Genomic DNA, 17,817 nt, shown 5'->3' with positions numbered 1-17,817 from the left:
CTTCCTTGTCTCTTTTATGGTCTTCACTTTGAGGTCTATTTTGTCAGATATAAGTATTGCTACCCCAGCTTTTTTTTTTTCATCTCCATTTTCCTGATAGATATTTTTTCATCCCTTCACTTTGTCTGTTGAGTCCCTTGTTCTGAGGTGCGTTTCCTGTAGACAGCATATATATGGGTCATGTTTTCTTTTTCTTTTCTTTTTTTAATATTTTTATTGCTTTCAGAGAGGAAGGGAGAGGGAGAGAGAAAGATAGAAATATCAATGATGAGAGAGTAACACTGATCGGTTGCCTCCTGCATGACCTCTACTGGGGATCAAGCCTGCAACCTGAGCAGGTGCCCTTGACCAAATCGAACCTGGGACCCTTCATTCCACAGGCCGATGCTCTATCCACTGAGCCAAATAGGCCAGGGCTGGGTCATGTTTTCTTATCCATTCAGTCACTCGATGTCTTTTGATTGGAGCATTTAATCCACTTACGTTTAATGTTTATTATCGATAGATACTTGTTTATAGCCATTTCTGTGCTTTATGCCTGTGTTTCTCCCTTTCTATTTCTTCTTTTTATAGCATTCCTTTTAGCATTTCTTGCATTGCTGACTTGATAGTGATAAACTCTCTTAGCATTTTTTTTGTTCACAAAGCTCCTGATTTCCCCTTCAATTTTGATTGATACTCTTGCTGGATAGAGTATTCTTGGATTCAGTCCTTTGCTTTGCATCACTTTGTATATTTCATTCCATTCCCTTCTAGCTTGGTGTGTTTCTGTTGAGAAATCATTTGATAATCTGATGGGGTATCCTTTGTAGGTAACTCTGTCTCTCTCTTGCAACCTTTAAGATTCTCCCTTTGTTGTTGACATTTGCCATTGTAATTATGACGTGTCTTGGTATGGTTCTTTTGGGATTCATCTTGCTTGGAACTCTCTGTACTTGTGCAACTTTTTTCTTCCCCATATCAGGGAAGTGTTCTGTCATTATTTCTTCAAATAGATTCTCTAATTCCGCTGCTCTTCTTTTCCTTCTGGCACCCCTATTATGTTACTTCATTTCATGTTGTCCCAAAGCTCCCTTAGCCTCTCCTACTGCTTTTTAATGTTTTTCTCCAACTGGTGTTCAGATTGGGCTTGTTTTCTCTTGTATCTTCTAATTCACTAATTCTGTCCTCCGCTTTTTCTAGTCTACTGTTGAAACCTTCCATAGCATTCTTGATTGTAGCTATATCACTGTTGATTTCTTCCTGATTTTTGCATAGGTTGTTGACTTTCTCATCCATCTGGTTTATGAACTGTATGACCATTACTCTGAATTATTTTTCTGTCATATTGCATGCCTGTTTCACTTATTTCCTTTCTTGGCGATTCCTCTTTTTCTTTCCTCTGGGGATTGTTTCCTTGTCTCCCCATTCTAACTATCACCAGAAGGTCCAAATGCTGAGTTGCGGGAGCCTGAGCTATGTGCAGCGGGAGTATTGTGCCACCCCAGTGTCGCTTGGTGTGTGGCTGCCGTGGGTCGGTGGGAGCCACACACCCTGAGAATCAGAGTCACCAGCGCTCAGTGCAGCCTAATGCTCGCACCTAGAATCAGGGGCCCTGCCTGCGCCATGCTGAAAAAAAGTCCCCACAGGTGTACGCCGAAAATCAGCGTCTCCTAGAGCATGCCAGGAGTCAGAGACCCCATGGGCATTTGCCGAGAATTGCGTTTCAGAGTCTCTGTAGCTTGGTGAGGCCTCGCTCCATGAATCATGGTCCCCGTGTGCACATGCGCCAAGAATTGCAATCACAGGCGCTCAGTGTGCGTGCACTGAGAATCAGGGATCCTGTGCGTGTAAGATGAGAAACAGAGCCCCCATATGTGCGCGCAGTGCTGCCTTTCGCACAGAAAATCAGTGGCCCGGTCTGCGTGGGGTGCCGGGTTGCACAGCTGCTCTGTGTCAGCAGGAGACCCACTCCTGCGCTGCGGGGAACAGACTTCCGTGTGCACGCTGCACTCAGAGTCAAAGTCGCACAGCCACCCTATGTAGGCAGGAAGTCTGCTTACGCAGAACAGGTCTGGCAGGTCCTATGCCACCACAGCGGGCTGGCAGGGAGGTGGCCGGGATGTCTGGAGTCTTGGTGTCCGTGGGTCTGCAGGTCTTTGTCCCGAGTGCTTGTAGGGTCCAGTCATGTGTCTGAGACCAGATTGGGTGATGGTGAGGCTAAGCTAGGGTCCTAGTCGCAAGCAGTGCTGCTCTTCAAGAAGGCGTGGCATCTGTGGAAGTATTCTTTGAACAGTCTTCAAGTTAGAAATGTTTTAAAAGTGCTATTAATGTGTTTGAATAAATGACAGTATTTCATGTTGTCCTTTTTAATTTCAAATATGGCATAAATAGAGAATGTGAGCTGTTTCCTTCCTGAAATAATGTGGGATATATTTTAGTTCCAATATATTGTGTTACAAAGAAGAGTTAAATCTTAATTTTTAAAACTAATCAGAAAATGAAATTTCATTAACTTTTGTGATTATATAGTATTTATAGGAAAATGGCTTAATTTGTTAGTAAAACTAATTTCTGAGTTCTTAAAGTAAGACAAATCACAGCATGTTAAATGTGAATCTATTTTTTAAAAAAACATATGGAAAGGTTCTGTGTAAAAAAAGCACTCAAAATAATTTTATAAGCATTGCAGTGTGAAATGTTATGCAATCTAAATATCTACTGAAATTTAACAAAAACAAGCAAAGCAATTTTTTCTGATTTTTGTGTCCCTGAAGTTTATTTTTACCTAACTTTATTGTACGCAGTAAGTCTATTGCTGAGATCATTTTATTAGAATAACGCATAATTGTAAGGATCAACTTATACCTAAAGAAAAGTTTTTATTCCTGTTGTCAGAACATTCTGGTGCATTTCATAAGGACTCTGCTTTTGTTTTTCCACAAATGAAAACTTTTTGAAGTAATTATGGTAAATGTTCCAGTTGGCTTATTAAGTTAACATAACTTTTTTAAGAATCATGCTGATCCCACAGAGATTGTACACTTATTAGTGTAAGTGTTGAGATACTCTATGACCATATATAACTCTTGATCTAGAAGGTGAAAAAAATATTCCCTGTTTGCCTTGTCGATAGTAACTACACTGGCTTGAAGTTTGGCCATAACACAATTCTTTTGTTTTCTCTTTCTCTTCTCTCGACTTTTTTCCTAACAGCATCGTACCTGATCTGTTTATTCACATTGTATTTTAAATATGTAATAAAATATCTTAAAATTCAGCTTCTCATCTCTTTGATACTTGAGGATAGAGCAGGTCCTAAGAATAGTTAGAAATGCTAAAGAGACAGTCACAGGCGGATGAAACATTAATACACATTCAGCTGGCTTTGTGCCTGGTTTCTAGCATTGATTCCTATGTTTCAAATAGAGCAAATAGTGCTCTCCATTAGAAACAACCCTAGAAGAGGGATTAATACTTTAAGATTATTGCTGTGTTTGCACTGATTTATAAAACCAAATGCTTTACGACTTTGCTCTTCTGCACTAAATCCGAGCTTTGTGTCAGTGCTGCTAATTTCTTTGTTACCTAATCCTGTGTGAGAAGAGAATATTTTAAAGTTAAGCAGGCATTTTTTTTGTTCAAAGGGAACAACTTCTTAATACCTTACTTAAGTTGGATGTGCTGATGAAAGCAAACACTTTTAAATAGTATCAGAACAATTATTTTTAAATAACTTAAAATACTATAGTTACATGAATGTTGTGAAACATTGGAAATAATTCAATGGAAGTGTTATACTTAGTACAAATTAGCGTTGGAAATATGTGCTTTTGGAATGTGTTTTGTACAACAAAATATCTCTTTTACTCCAGTCAAATAATAATTCTGGGATCCAATTTAACTTCGATTAAGGGTTTTTTTTTGTTCCCTTAGATCCATACTCAAATAGATTAGTTGAAAATATAGTGAAACCAAGATTGTTCCTTAATTTTTCATCCATTTTGTACTTTACTGAAATAATTTGACAAGGATGAGAAAAAAAATGCTGTTTTTAGAACCAAATTTTTTAGGATGATGAAAATGAATAATGTTGAAACACCTACCACAAAAATCAAAAATAAAAAACTTGTTTTCCTCTTTAAAATAAGATGAAAAAGATTCACAATGCCCATTAGATAATGTTGCTCTCATGCCATGTGATAAAATTTATTTTATTGGATAACATTATAAATTGTCACATAAAACCCAGTTAAATGTGTCATCCAGATTGATTGGTATTTGACAACTCTGATTTATATACCCTTAAAAAAAAACTTTTGTTGCTGTTGTTGTTAATTCTCACCCAAGGATATTTTTTCCTTTGATTTTTAGAGAGAGAGGAAGGGGAGGCAAGAGAGAGGTGAGAGGGAGAGAAACATCGATGTGAGAGAGACATAGACCAGTTGCTTCTCATACTTACTTCTGGGACCCAGGATCAAACCTGCAACCAAGGTACATGCCCTTGACCAGGAATCGAACCTGAACCCTTTGGTATTTGGGCTGAGGCTCTAACTGTTGAGAAACACTGACCAGGGCAAACTTTGTTGTTTTTATTTAAGTTAATCATTAAGTGAATGAAAGATTGAATAAAAGGTTTGGCTCAGTGGATAGAGCCTTCAGATCAAACGGTCCCAGGTCGATTCCGGTCAAGGGCATGTACCGTGGTTGCAGGCTCCTCCCCAGCCCAGGCCCTAGTCAGGGCTCATGCAGGAGGCAACCAATCAATGTGTTTCTCTCACATCGATGTTTCTCTCTGTCTTTCCCTCTCTCTTCTACTCTCCCTAAAAATCAATGTAAAAATATCATCGGATGAGGAATAACAAATATATATATTCAGAAAAAAATACAGCTGCAGAACAGACCCACCAACAGATCTGTGACCCACTAGATTGGTACTCTCTCTCCATGATGACAAATGCATGTGTTGTTCTCTATGTCTTTATTGGGTGAAATCAGATTTCATAAAGCAGGGGAAAAAAATAGTTTGTCTGGAATTCAGATGACAAGAATAATTTATAATAAACTTTTTAAAATTCTAAACTATTTTAAAGGTGGGATAAATGGTCATGGAAGGAGACTTGACTTTGGGTGGTGAACACACAATATAATGTACAGATGAAAATGTATACCTGAAACCTATATAATTTTATTAACCAATGTCACCCCGATACATTTTTTTAAAAATCTAAACTATTTTTTATGAGACAGAAATAAATGCAAGTAAATAGTTTCCAAGGATCTGTTTAATTAATGCTATTGTCATTGTATGTCAAATAGTTAGATTGCACGTCTCCTTTTATGGAAGTATGTACTTATAATTTATGTTCATAATAATGACCCTGAGATGTTATAGTCATTTCTAAATCATTAAAGAAAGATCACATTATATTTTATGACTATTTGAAGTCAAGTCAACATTGTATACAAATTCTTTAAAAATTTGTTATAGATAGATATACAGTCTCTGTATAGAGCAACTCATTTTTCAGTAATTAAGAATACTGGAACATCACTATGTAAGTGTAATGAACAGAATCTATTGCCTAGTAGAACATAGTCTGTTAAATGTAACTTTAGTGTATTTTTTCTGAAATAAAAAATCTTATTGGATTTTTATCTATAAAGGAGATAATTTGTGACCTAACATTGAACATTTTAGAAAAGCAAACAAACAAAATAAAAGAACTGTGATTCAACAGCAATGCTAGTCATAAAGGTAAGATAGGGGGAAAAGCATTTTGATTTCTTTACAGGTACTTTCTAATGAATGGATTATTGAATTGCAAACACATTTTAAGTGATTCTGGCTCTTTTTCCTTCCTCTCTACATTTCAGCCTTCCCAAAGCTGATGAGACCACTCACCTACAAAGAATTAAACTGCTCCAGATTCCAGAACTTGAGAATAGCCTTGAACACAGGAAAACCCATTTAACCATTAAAGCTTATGAGTCCTCCACGGAGCTCAAGATAAAGGGACAAAAATCCTCATCTTTGGTCTATAGGTATTCAGCTTAGTCATACCACAAATACTCTTTATGGAGCCATAATGACTACTTTCCCCAAATCCTTAATAATCATAATTGTTCTGATTATAAAATAGGATATATTCTCATACATTGCTACTAGGACTGCAAAACTTTACAGCCACTTTGGAAAACAATTTCCAGTTTCTTAGAAAGTTAAACATACAATTTTCAACTTAACTCAATAGTCCTACTCCTCGATATTTACTTGGGAGAAATGAAAAACATGTGCCCACACAAAGACCTGTACATGACTGTTTATAGCAACTTTATTCATGATAGACAGTAGGTGAATGGATGAATACATTGAAGTAAATTCATACAGCAAAATATATTCAGCAATAAATGGGACTCATGATATAGAACACAACATGGGTGAATCTCAGAAGCTTTATACTAAGTGAAAGAAGGCAGACACAAAAGGCTACAAACTGTGATTCTGCTTATATGAGATTCTGGAAAACGAAAACCTGAAAGGTAAAAAATCTGAGTAGGAGATTGATCATAAAAGGGCATGAAGCAACCTTTGAGGAGTGGAAATGTTCTCAAAGTTCATTGTAGTGGTGATTGATCACATGACTCATCAAATTATAAACCTAAAAAGGGTGAGTTTTACTTCATGTAAACTATACCAATAAACATAAGTTTTAAAAAATCGGAAGACATGCTCAGTGTAGAAATGTGGAAATGTAAAAAAGGCACAATGAATATGAAATTTATATTTAATCTCACCAGCCAAATTATTTTGTGTTATCTTTTACATTTTATGTTATTAAATATTTTTCAAGTTTATTTTGCTACATCTTTTGAGGTATTTTCCCATGCATATTCTATAAGCTCATGCAACTGCTTTTTTTTAACTTAACATAATAATTCTTCCATATCATTCTTTTTTTTCATATTCTTTTTTGACATTACTTTTCATGACAGCCTTATTGTTTCGTACTGTTTGATTCTTTGATGGTTTTGAGATTTTGCTCTTAAACAATATTAATGAACATCTTTTTTCTTTATTCTTAGCTCATTTATAAATGTGTCTCTTATGCCAAGAATCTGCTTTGATAACAGTGGCATGGGGGGAAATGCACAGCTAAACAGTGGTACGTGGTACCTAATTCCAGAATTCATCCATATAGTTAAAAAACTCTTATTTGTTTAATTTTGATGTGTTTTTATTCAGTAGTTATATTTCCTGATGTATTTTATTCATTCCATTTGCTGTACATTAAATTTTTGTCTGGCTAATATGAAAACTAAAGGACAGAAACTAACATTTCCTTTATGCAGTTAATCTTCATTGAATGTAAATTTTTTCTTATGAGGAGACTAAAATTCTTTTGACCAGTTACTTTCTAGATATATTAGGTCAATTATGACTTCTGTTTATGTTCAGTTGAATTCTTTTTTATAGTTCCACAGCCCAAAATACCTCAAAGCCCAACATTCAAATGCTTCCAGTCTTGAATTGTCTTTTATTCTACCATGGAACATCTTCTAGTGTGCACATTTATGCATCCAGCCACCCCTCTGCTTTGTGTCTTCAGAAAAACCATCCATTTTCATTCCAGATTTGTTGAGCCATCATTTTGAATGATGTTGCAGCTGACAGCATTATTCCTTATGCAGTACCTTCACTTGTCAGCAAGACTTGCCCTTGACTTGCTTGTGGTGTTGATGGCCTGTGTATCAATATTCACTTTCACTTATGTATGACCCAGTTGCCCGGCAACATGCTAAGTGAGGCGCTTTGGAGGAGCTGAGAAACAGGCTGTGGTCACAGGCAAAGGTCATTCCAAATGCCCTGTGTGGCTTCTAGGCAGCTATTTGGTGCACATCTTGCTACTGCCCTTTGATAGAGGGCATCTGTTGTGTCCACAGTATGTAGCTCCCAAGGTCATTGCTGTTAACCCTGTAACAAGAGGTTGGATATGTGCATTTCAGGAGAAGGGAATTACATAGGAAAGACAGAAAGAGAGCAGCTCAACACCTTTCACCAGACTCACAGAAAAGAAATCAGAGGGTAGAGCAAAGGTGGGCCCGGGCTTCCAGGGGACCTCAGGAGGACAGAGCGAGCAGGTGAGAACAGTAGCAGTAGGTGTCTCTGTCAGTGACTGAGTTCCCATTACATGCACAAGCGCAGACGATACAGTATTAAGGGTATTGTGAGAGCCAAGTACAGCTTTACCAAGCACTTCGGCTAGCTGATGCGTCTGGAAGAAAATAGCTAATTGATTTGGGCAGCGTGGGGGATGCTTTCCAGTGCAGGAGCCTAGTTTTTATTTTGACTTTTAATAACTTCATCTGTTTTTGTGTGTTTGATTCTGAAAATTTATAAAATACAGACACTTAAGAAGGAAACTTGAATCATCTGAAATCCCACCACTGAAAAATAACTATTACTTATATTTTCAAATATGTTTTACGAATTCCAAATCATTACCTACACTTTGTAGTTTTGAATCTCTCTTCATATAACATTCTACAGTGAGATATTCTTTATGTTGCTATCCTTATCAAAAACATAATCTCAGTGGCAGCATGGTATTTCTATGCCTATGACATTTATTAAGCGACTCACCTACTGTAGGTTGGGCACTTAACTTGTGATGTTTTCAATCATGTAAACAACACTGTTCTGTGTATCCAGGTAGCCCACTAATTATTTCCCTAATAAGTTCCAAGATGAAAGGCTGGGACTGTGCCTACGTATTGCTACGCTAGACTGCAGAAAGGTGATTTCATGTTGCACTGCTAACAGTGAATATGAGTGCCTGTCCATTTCAACACGTCTTAGCCAACAGCACCTATTACTTTTCAAGAAGGGGACAGCAGTACGTTTGCTTTGTTTTGCACAAGAGAATTCTTTTCATAAGACAGAAACTAAAAGTTGAAGCCACCATCTCAGTTCTACAAATTGTGAAAGTCTAGAGACTCTAAGCCCTTAAATAAACTATTAGCTGCAGTGCTTTTCTGTATGTAACTTGAGTTCATTTGAACAGCATTTACAATGTTAAACCTTCACTCCAGAAAAAGAGATTGTGATAAAATATTGAAAAAGCCTACTTTAATTTAAAAATTAAGCTTCTAGTTGTCATATTTTAAACTTCTAACAATGTTTTCTAGTTTTATAGGAGGTGTGTGGGGGGTTTTGTGGTATAATTTTAAAATAGCTCTCCATGACATGCTCTCCCTTGATTAATTTTTAATTTCTTCTTTTCCCTTGATACTTAAGCTTACATCTGTATATTCAGTAAGAACGTAAGTTCTATTTTCAAATGATTGACTACTTTAATCATTTTAATTCACATTACTAATAGCATTGCAGAGTTAAACAAAAGCCTTGATTGAAACTATGTTAAATTACACTGTGTCACCTTCATTGTTATCAGAATTTTGTAATTAGGGAAATTTTCAGCAAGATGATCCTGTAAATCAGGTAAACCCCCAAATTATGGGGCTGATCCAGACCTTAGAAATCGGCAACTCCCATCCTTTTATTTGCTAGTTGAGGACATGGATGCTGAGATTGGTGCAGGCACATTTCTGGGTCACTTGCTGGTCAATGACCCTTCTCTTCGCCCTGGGTTTTTACTCTATATCTGGGTCCTTACAGGCCACACTGACAGCTAAGACATTGAGTACTCTATTCTTAATCCCTAGCCTTTGTCTCTCCTGAGAAGTATCCTATCTAATAAAAGAGAAAAATGGTAATTGGCGTACGACGATACCCTTTTCATTGGCTAATCAGGGCTATATGCAAATTAACTGCCAACTATGATTGGCAGTTAACTGCCAACTATGATTGGCAGTTAACTGCCAACTAAGATTGGCAGTTAACTGCCAACAAGATGGCGGTTAATTTACATATGTAGGCACAATGCAGGGAGGCAAAAGGGAAAGCAGGAAGAAGCCCCCTGCCACTGACAGTGATCGGAAACCCAGGGGGGAGCTAAGAGCTGGGGGGCAGGGCAAAGGCGGCCCTGGGGCCGCCTTTGCCCTGCCCCCCAGCCATGATCGGAGAATCAGGCACCTTTGCCCCCCTGGCCAGTGATAGCAGGAAGTAGGGGTGGAGCCAGCGATGGGAGCTGGACACGGTCGAAGCTGGCAGTCCCAGGAGCTAGGGGTCCCTTGCCTGGGCCTAAAGCGGAGCCCACGGTCACGGGGCTGCTGCCGCTGCGGGTCCCCGCTGCCCGGGCCGGACACCTAGGCCAGAGGCGTCCTGCAGGGGCAGGGGCAGAGCCTGCAACCGCGGGGAGCTGGGGGTCCCCTGCCCAGGCCTGACACCTCTGCCGGAGGCCTCAGGCCTGATCAAGGGGCCGATCCGGTGATTGGTGATCGGAGGGTGATGAGGGTCAACTCCTCTGGCCGAGGCATCAGGCCTGGGCGGGGGGCGGAGCCGGGGATTGGGGGGATATGATGGTCCCCTTGCCCAGGCCTGAAGCCTGGGTCAGAGGCGTCAGGCTTGGGCGGGGGGTGGAGCAAGCGATCAGAGGGATATGGGGGTCCCCTGCCCAGGCATGATTCCTGGGCCAGAGGCCTCAGGCCTGGGCGGGGGCCAGAGCCAGTGATCGGGGGGAGATGGGGGTCCCCTGTCCAAGCCTGACACCTCTGGCGGAGGCGTCAGGCCTGGGCAAGGGGCCGATCCTGCAATTGGAGGGTGATGGGGGTCAACGCCTGAGGGCTCCCAGTATGTGAGAGGGGGCAGGCTGGGCTGAGGGACACTCCCCTCCCCACACACACCCAGTGCACGAATTTCGTGCACCGGGCCCCTAGTCCTAATATATAAAGAGCCAGGGTCCGTAACGTCCAAAACAACCAAACGGACGAGTGGACGCCAGGCTGCGCATGCAGCAGGCTTGGGTGGGCAGGGACTGGTGAGCAGGCTGAACTGCTGACCTCTCGGTCCCTCCTGGGTCGCAGGCGCTGCGGCGACCCAGCACTGACTGCCGCCGCCAAAGTGGGTGCGATGCAATTGGTCGGGGGGCCCCGCCATCTCCCCACAATTGCCCCGCAGAGGGAGGCCCAGACCACTGGCCAGGGGGCTCTGCGATTGCCCCATAGAGGGAGGCCTAGGCTACCCAGCTAGTGGCGGTAGACAGGGCCTCCCTCTGCGGGGCGATCAATCGCGGGGCTCCCAGACTGCGAGAGGGCGCAGGCTGGGCTGAAGGACCTCCCCTCAAGTGCATGAATTTCGTGCACCAGGCCTCTAGAACTATAAGACTAAAGTTCCTACTAGTTCCCTAATTATCCTTTCTAACTCCAACTTTGTTCAATTTGTGGTGTGAAATAACTACATAAATCAGTTGGCTTTCAGGAACCTAGAATAAGCTCAATCATTTTGTAATACCAAAGCTGCGTATGTCTCAGATTCCAAATTAACTAGACTTTGCCTTAAGCAGGCTGGTCTCCAGGATAAAAACCGGTGGGAGGAATATGATTACACGTGTAAAGTAAACTTTGCTTGTTTGTTTTTCTTACCAGGTATCTGTATGCCCTTGGACAGAAGGTTTGGAAAAGATGGAAAAAACGTTACTTTGTTCTTGTTCAGGTTAGTAAATTTCTTCCTGCTACTTAATTGCTCTAAGAGAGTAGTTCTCAAACTTTTCTTTTTGTGGGTCATATCTACCAATATTCACTGTATTAAAAATTAAAATTGAAATAAAGTTTATTTATTTAAAAATAAAAGTAGTAAGTTCATTACTAGCTAACACAAATTACATTTTTATATACAACAGCTATTTTCCAAACCAAACTATTTAGTGAAACGAGTGGCCTTCATACTTTTATACATCTGCTTAGTGACTGCTTTAATAGAAAGTAGCTGGATTTTCATATCAGTTCCTACATTTGATCTGTTGAATATTGGGTCAGATTTAGCCTCTGGAAAACTCACTGTACACTCATAAGAGAATAGCTGTGAAAAAGATAGATGATGCCTGAATGTTATAAAAACTAGAGGCCCAGTGCACAAAAATTTGTGCACCGCGACGGGAGGGGGGGGGGTTCCTCAGCTCGGCCTATGCCCTCTTGCAGTCTGGGACTCCTTGGAGGATGTCCACCTGCTGGCGTAGGCCCACTCCTGGGGGATCGGTCCCAAGCTGGCAGTCAGACATCCCTCTGGCACCTGGCAGCCCTCAGGGGATGTCCACTTGCTAGCAGGGAGCAGGCCTAAGCTGCAGTCAGACATCCTTAGCGCTGCTGAGGAGGCGGGAGAGGCTCCCACCTCCACCGCTGTACTGGCAGCCATCAGCCTGGCTTGTGGCTGAGCAGAGCTCCCCCTGTGGGAGTGCACTGACCACCAGGGGGCAGCTCCTGCATTGAGATCTGCCCCCTGGTGCTCAGTGTGTGTCACAGTGACCAGTCATTCCCAGTCGTTCTGCTATTATTGTCAGTTTGCATATTATCCTTTTATTATGTAGGATAGAGGCCTGGTGCATGGGTGGGGGCCAGCTGGTTTGCCCTGAAGGGTGTCCCGGATCAGGGTGGGGGTCCCGCTGGGGTGCCTGGCCAGCCTGGGTGAGGGGCTGATGGGTGTTTGCAGACTGGTCACACCCTCTTCAGGATGGGGGTCCCCACTGGGGTGCCCGGCCAGCCTGGGTGAGGGGCTGAGGGCTGTTTGCAGGATGGTCAAGCCTTCCCTCACCCCCAGTGGGTACCCTCACCCCATGGAGGTTTGGCCATCTTGGGTGAGGGGCTGATGGCTGTTTCAGGCTGGTCACAACCCCTTCAGGGTGGGGGTCCCCACTGGGGTGCCTGGCCAGTCTGGGTGAGGGGCTGAGGGCCGTTTTCAGGCTGGCCAAACCCCCCGGCGACAGAAGCTCCCAGCCTCTCCTTTTTCCTTCTTTTTTTTTTTCTTCTGGGATTTATTTACCCTCTATAATTGAAACTTTGTAGCCTTGAGAGGAGCTCAGAGCCAGCCAGGGCAGGTGGGAGGGAAGCCTCCTGCTCACTCCAGCTCTGTGGCCACGGCCGGCTGAAAGCAGGTATCTGGGGTTTATTTACTTTCTATAATTGAAACTTTGTTGCTTTGAGTGGAGCTCAGAGCCTGACACGGCAAGCGGGAAGCTTGGCTTCCTCCATCATTGGGTCAACCAAGCCTCCTGCTTGCTCCAGCTCCATGGCTGCTGGCCACCATCTTGGTTGGGTTAATTTGCATATAGTCGCTCTGATTGGCTGGTGGGCGTGACTTAAGGCATAGCAAAAGTATGGTCAATTTGCACGCTTATCTTTTATTAGTGTAGATAGTTTTGACCTCATAGATCCCCTGAAAAGATTTAGAAGGTCTTCTGAATTATCAAATGATATCTTGAGTACCAATGTATCATTCTGATGTTTTAAAGATAAACATACATAAAAGCACTCATTTTATACAGATGTGCCATATGTCACTTACATAGTTATGTCTTTAAATCACTTGACCGGTAGATTATTTGAGATAGGATTCTGAGTGTAGACAATTACTAGAATATATAGTTTGGCTGACACTTGGTTTTGTGGATTTATGTTTTGTTCTTTTTGAATCATGGCTCACATTTGCTCATATATATTCATTAAGTTAAATTTACATTAAAGAATAACTTTCTAAGTAGTAGTCATTTTATTCTATGATAAACCTAAGCTATTTTATTTCCAATGGGAATACATTTAAAAAATCATTTTTTAAATTCTTAACAGAAAAGGGTCTGTAAAATCTCATTGATTCCTACTCACACATTAAACAAGCTTAAATGATCTAACTCAGAATGATATGATGAAATGCCAAGGAAGGAAAATTGTCATTTGCTATCTTCTAGCAATATGTCCACCTATCAATTACTGAATAAATTATGTGCCATGTGGCATAGAAATTTCATGAAAAGTAAAAAAATGTAGTCAAAAGTAGTTTTGTCTACATTGCAAACAGCCAGTCTATCTTTTATTTTTAATGGCTAAAATGTGACCTTTTCTTATGTGAATAGAACGAGTATTTTTTTAGTATATATTACCATTGTTTTTAATATGATTTATTTAGTTGTAAGTTTATGTAATTTTTTATTTTTCTTAAATCTTTGTTGTTGAAAGCATTATATATGTTCCCTTCCCCCCCACATTGACCCTTCAACTAATTTAATCAAAGGTGTATACACATGTGCACACACATTGACAGTCTTTTGATATGAAGCCTAAGCATTTGCTTTGAGTAAGGGCCCTGTTTGAAGTTCTTGGTGAGCTGTCTTCCAAAACCCACCTGTAAGTCATGTTCTTTGGTTTATAGGTTTAATGTCTTTATATTGACACAAGAACTAAAATGCATTTACCAAGCAGTTTGAGGGCAGACCTTTCTGGACATTTTGATTTTATTCCCATCTATAGATGTCTTGCTCACATCTAATTTGACAAGTTTGTGTTGGTGACTTGTCTTTACCAAGTCTTTCTAAAGCATTTAACTGATTTTTCATAGAAACAGCAGCTTTTTTCATAGTCATATTTCATACATTTATTTAGAAACTTAACTCCATAATTTCAATACCTTATGTTACTGGCATAAACACACCCAGCTGACTCTTAATAAGCATAGAGTTTTACAAGTAACTCTTTTTTTTAAAATTTTTTCCTTTTTTTATATAAGTCTTAATTTTTAAGAGCACCTTTAAGTTAAAAATTGAGAGAAAGGTACAGAGATTTCCCATATAACTCCTGCCCCCACACATGCATAGTTTCTCCTATTATCAACATCACTTGATGCATTCATTACCAAGGATGAACTGACATTGAACCATCCATGATCGTCCTAAGTCCGTAGTTTACATTACGGTTTACTCTTGGTGCTGTGCATTATGTGTATTTGGGTAAATGTAAAATGACATGTATCCATCATTGTAATACATGCAGGGTGTTTCCACTGCCCTACAAGCCTTCTGGGCTCCACCTGTGCATTCTTCTTCTTCCCCGGGCAACCACTGGTCTTTTTTTTATTGTCTCCATAGTATGCCTTTTCTAGAATGTCATATTGTTGAAGTCATACAGTACATAGGCTTTTCAGGTTGAGTTCTTTCCCTTAGTAATATGCATCTAAGGTTTTTCCATGGCTTAAAAGCTCACTTTTTTAAAAGCAATGAATAGTATTTCATTGTCTGGATGAATCACAGTTTATTCATCTATTCAACTACTGAAGGACATCTTGGTTGTTTCCAAGTTTTAGCAATTATGAATAAAGTTACTTTAAACATCCATGTGCAGATTTTGTGTGTGGATATAAGTTTTCAACTCCTTTGGGTAAATACCAAGGAGCTCAATTGCTACATGTATTTATTGGAGATTGGTTAAGTGACAACAGGCAAAAAAGAGTTTCTAATATATTGATTGCTTTAATATGAAAATTAGGCTTTATTAGATCAGTCCTCAATGTTGGGGGGGATTGTTTATCCTCTGTGGGGAAATGTCTACCCATTTTTAAATTGGACTGTTTGTCTTCCTTTTGTTAAGTTGTATGAGTTATTTATATATTTTGGAAATTAACCCTTAATCTGATGTGTCATTTGCAAATCTGCTCTCCCATACAACGGGACCCCTACATCCTTCACACGGACTCCAGGTTCTCTCTGCTTTCACTTTCCGCCGTTCTCCTTACAATCTTTTCATTGCCAGAATAATCTACTTGAACGTAACTCATATTTTGCCAACTTGCTGCTTACATCCTTGCATGACTTCCCCTTACGCCTAGAATACCCCTGACCATCATCTAGAGAAGGTCCCGCATATTCCGGCCCCTGGTTTCCTCTTTGAGGGATCCCTCCCTGTCACTGAGCAGCACCTTTAACTTGTAATGTTCTGCGCCCAGGTAAATGCAAGTAATTGGAGTTTAGCACCTCCAAGTCATCAAAAGATGCCTCAAATAAATGTATAATGTGGGTGTGTTTTTTAAATGTGATTTCTATGCAAACATGCCTTTGAATTAAGTCCCCTGTTGTGTTTTTGTTGTTGTTGTTATTATTGAACCCAGTTGAGGCTTGGCTACCTGGCTTTCATTTTCCACCACGGCGGCTCATTCTGCCTTCCCATTTTAGGGATCAGGTCACGTGCCACTTCAAATGGGCATCTTCTGTCCTCCCAATCTGGATCACCCCTCAACTCCTGTCACATTATATTTCTCAGAGCACTTATCTCTAATTAAAATTATTTTTTATTTACATATTTATTTTTTATTATCTCTTTACCTTTTCTAGAATATATGCTCCATGAAACTAAGGACATTGTCTTTCTTATAAGCTACTATGAGTAGAAACTAAGTATTTGTTAAATAAATGAATATGTGTGAATAGCTCTGACCATTGTTTTTACAAGACTGCCTTTTCTCTTTCTAATTTATATACACTGGTGGCTAAGTCTTTTTATGCCATTCAGTCAAGACAATAAATATATAGTCCCCTAAATCCATCATGCTCTTGAAGGTATATTCATTTTCTTTGATTAAATTAAGCTCTGAGATTTTTTTTAAAAAAAAAAATTCTACCAGCACCTTTGGCCTCTGCCAGGAGCGTTTCCAGCTAAGGATGTTTAAGCTTTAATCTTTACTGAAATTAGATGGTGGCAGTTGCTAAGCTGCCAGCTGTTAACATGATCCCTGCAGCAGGAATATAGCCTACTAACCTGAATGCTGTGGTCTCTAAAAACTCATAGTTAGCCCTTAACCATGTGGACATGGGCAGGTGTTGAACAGGTTGGCAATTGAAAACAAAATGGGAGGTTGCCCAGACCAGGTGCGGACACCTCATGGGACCTGAGCACCTTCAGTTACAGTGACCTGTCATAGGTCGTGATGCCAGAACACTGCTGCCCTCGGATTTAAGTCTGTTTAAACCCCCCAATTCTCAACAAGTCCATTATTTTTGGAGTTGTTAAGAGCGGATTGGGTTCAGGCCATTGAGTGTATATCATTGCTCTGTCTTTTGCTGAAAGGATTTTTCATTGCAATGTAGTATAATTATGTGAGCATTGTTCAGTAGTATACTAGTAAGCTTAGAGAGGAGAAAACAAATACTAGATCAGAATAGGTCAGGCCACCTGTTACTCTTTCACTCCCTGGCATGTGGTGATGGGGCAGAGGGAGGGCCGCAGACTGCCTCCAGCTAGGAGCACAGTGGGCAGGGTGACCCCCTGGTCCCTGTTGTTTGTCTCCCAGCAGCTTCATGTAACTGTTAGTGCCAACCGATGTTGACATTTCTTTCAGAGTGTAATTTCTCCACATTACCCTTCATCTGGATACTGCCTGCCAAGGGGTAGCTGGGCGGTATTAGCACTATTCAGAAGGTTCCCCTGAACTGGCCCTGCGGGCTGGGTGTGGGCTTTGCCTTAGGAATGTGACTTAGCGTGACCTTGCAAAGGAGAAGGGCACAAGTGAAAGTCATTGGAGACACTAGAGGAATCCAAAGAAGCACAAAAGGCAGCATCATTTTCTGGAAATAGGTAGTTGCTTCTGGAACCAACCTATTTGAAAGCCAAACTGCACGTGTTCAGTTGTCTCCAGGGTCGGATTTCTTAATTGCCAGTGACAGCTTTGCTAGTCGTTGGTATTTTGTTCCTCTTCCAGCTGCACTCTTCATTAAGCTCGAGGCCCAAGTATCTGTGACGGATTCGGGTCTGTCTGGTGACTTTTGAGATGTTAAAATTAACAGAATATAAAAGAAGAATGAAATAAAATGAGTATTTAATACTTTATTTTTTAAAAAAATATATTTTATTGAGTTTTTACAGAGAGGATGGGAGAGAGATAGAGAGTTAGAAACATCGATG

The 17,817-nt window shown here is 40.5% G+C and overlaps 1 protein-coding gene across 10 annotated transcripts in view; it reads left to right on the top strand.

Annotated features, from left to right (window-relative positions):
• The window catches only part of CADPS2 (calcium dependent secretion activator 2), a 485,821-nt gene that overhangs the window by 312,775 nt on the left and 155,229 nt on the right, over positions 1-17,817 (top strand). For all 10 annotated transcript variants that reach the window (XM_059711678.1, XM_059711675.1, XM_059711674.1 and 7 more), the window contains exon 9: positions 11,527-11,593. In XM_059711678.1, coding sequence (XP_059567661.1) covers positions 11,527-11,593 — 67 coding nt within the window. The remainder of the gene's footprint in view (positions 1-11,526; positions 11,594-17,817) is intronic.

This window comes from Myotis daubentonii, chromosome 10 (genome assembly GCF_963259705.1).
Source record: "Myotis daubentonii chromosome 10, mMyoDau2.1, whole genome shotgun sequence".
Lineage (NCBI taxonomy): Eukaryota > Metazoa > Chordata > Mammalia > Chiroptera > Vespertilionidae > Myotis > Myotis daubentonii.
The sequence above is the reverse complement of the archived record's forward strand: the minus strand, read 5'-3'. Positions and strand labels throughout refer to the sequence as shown.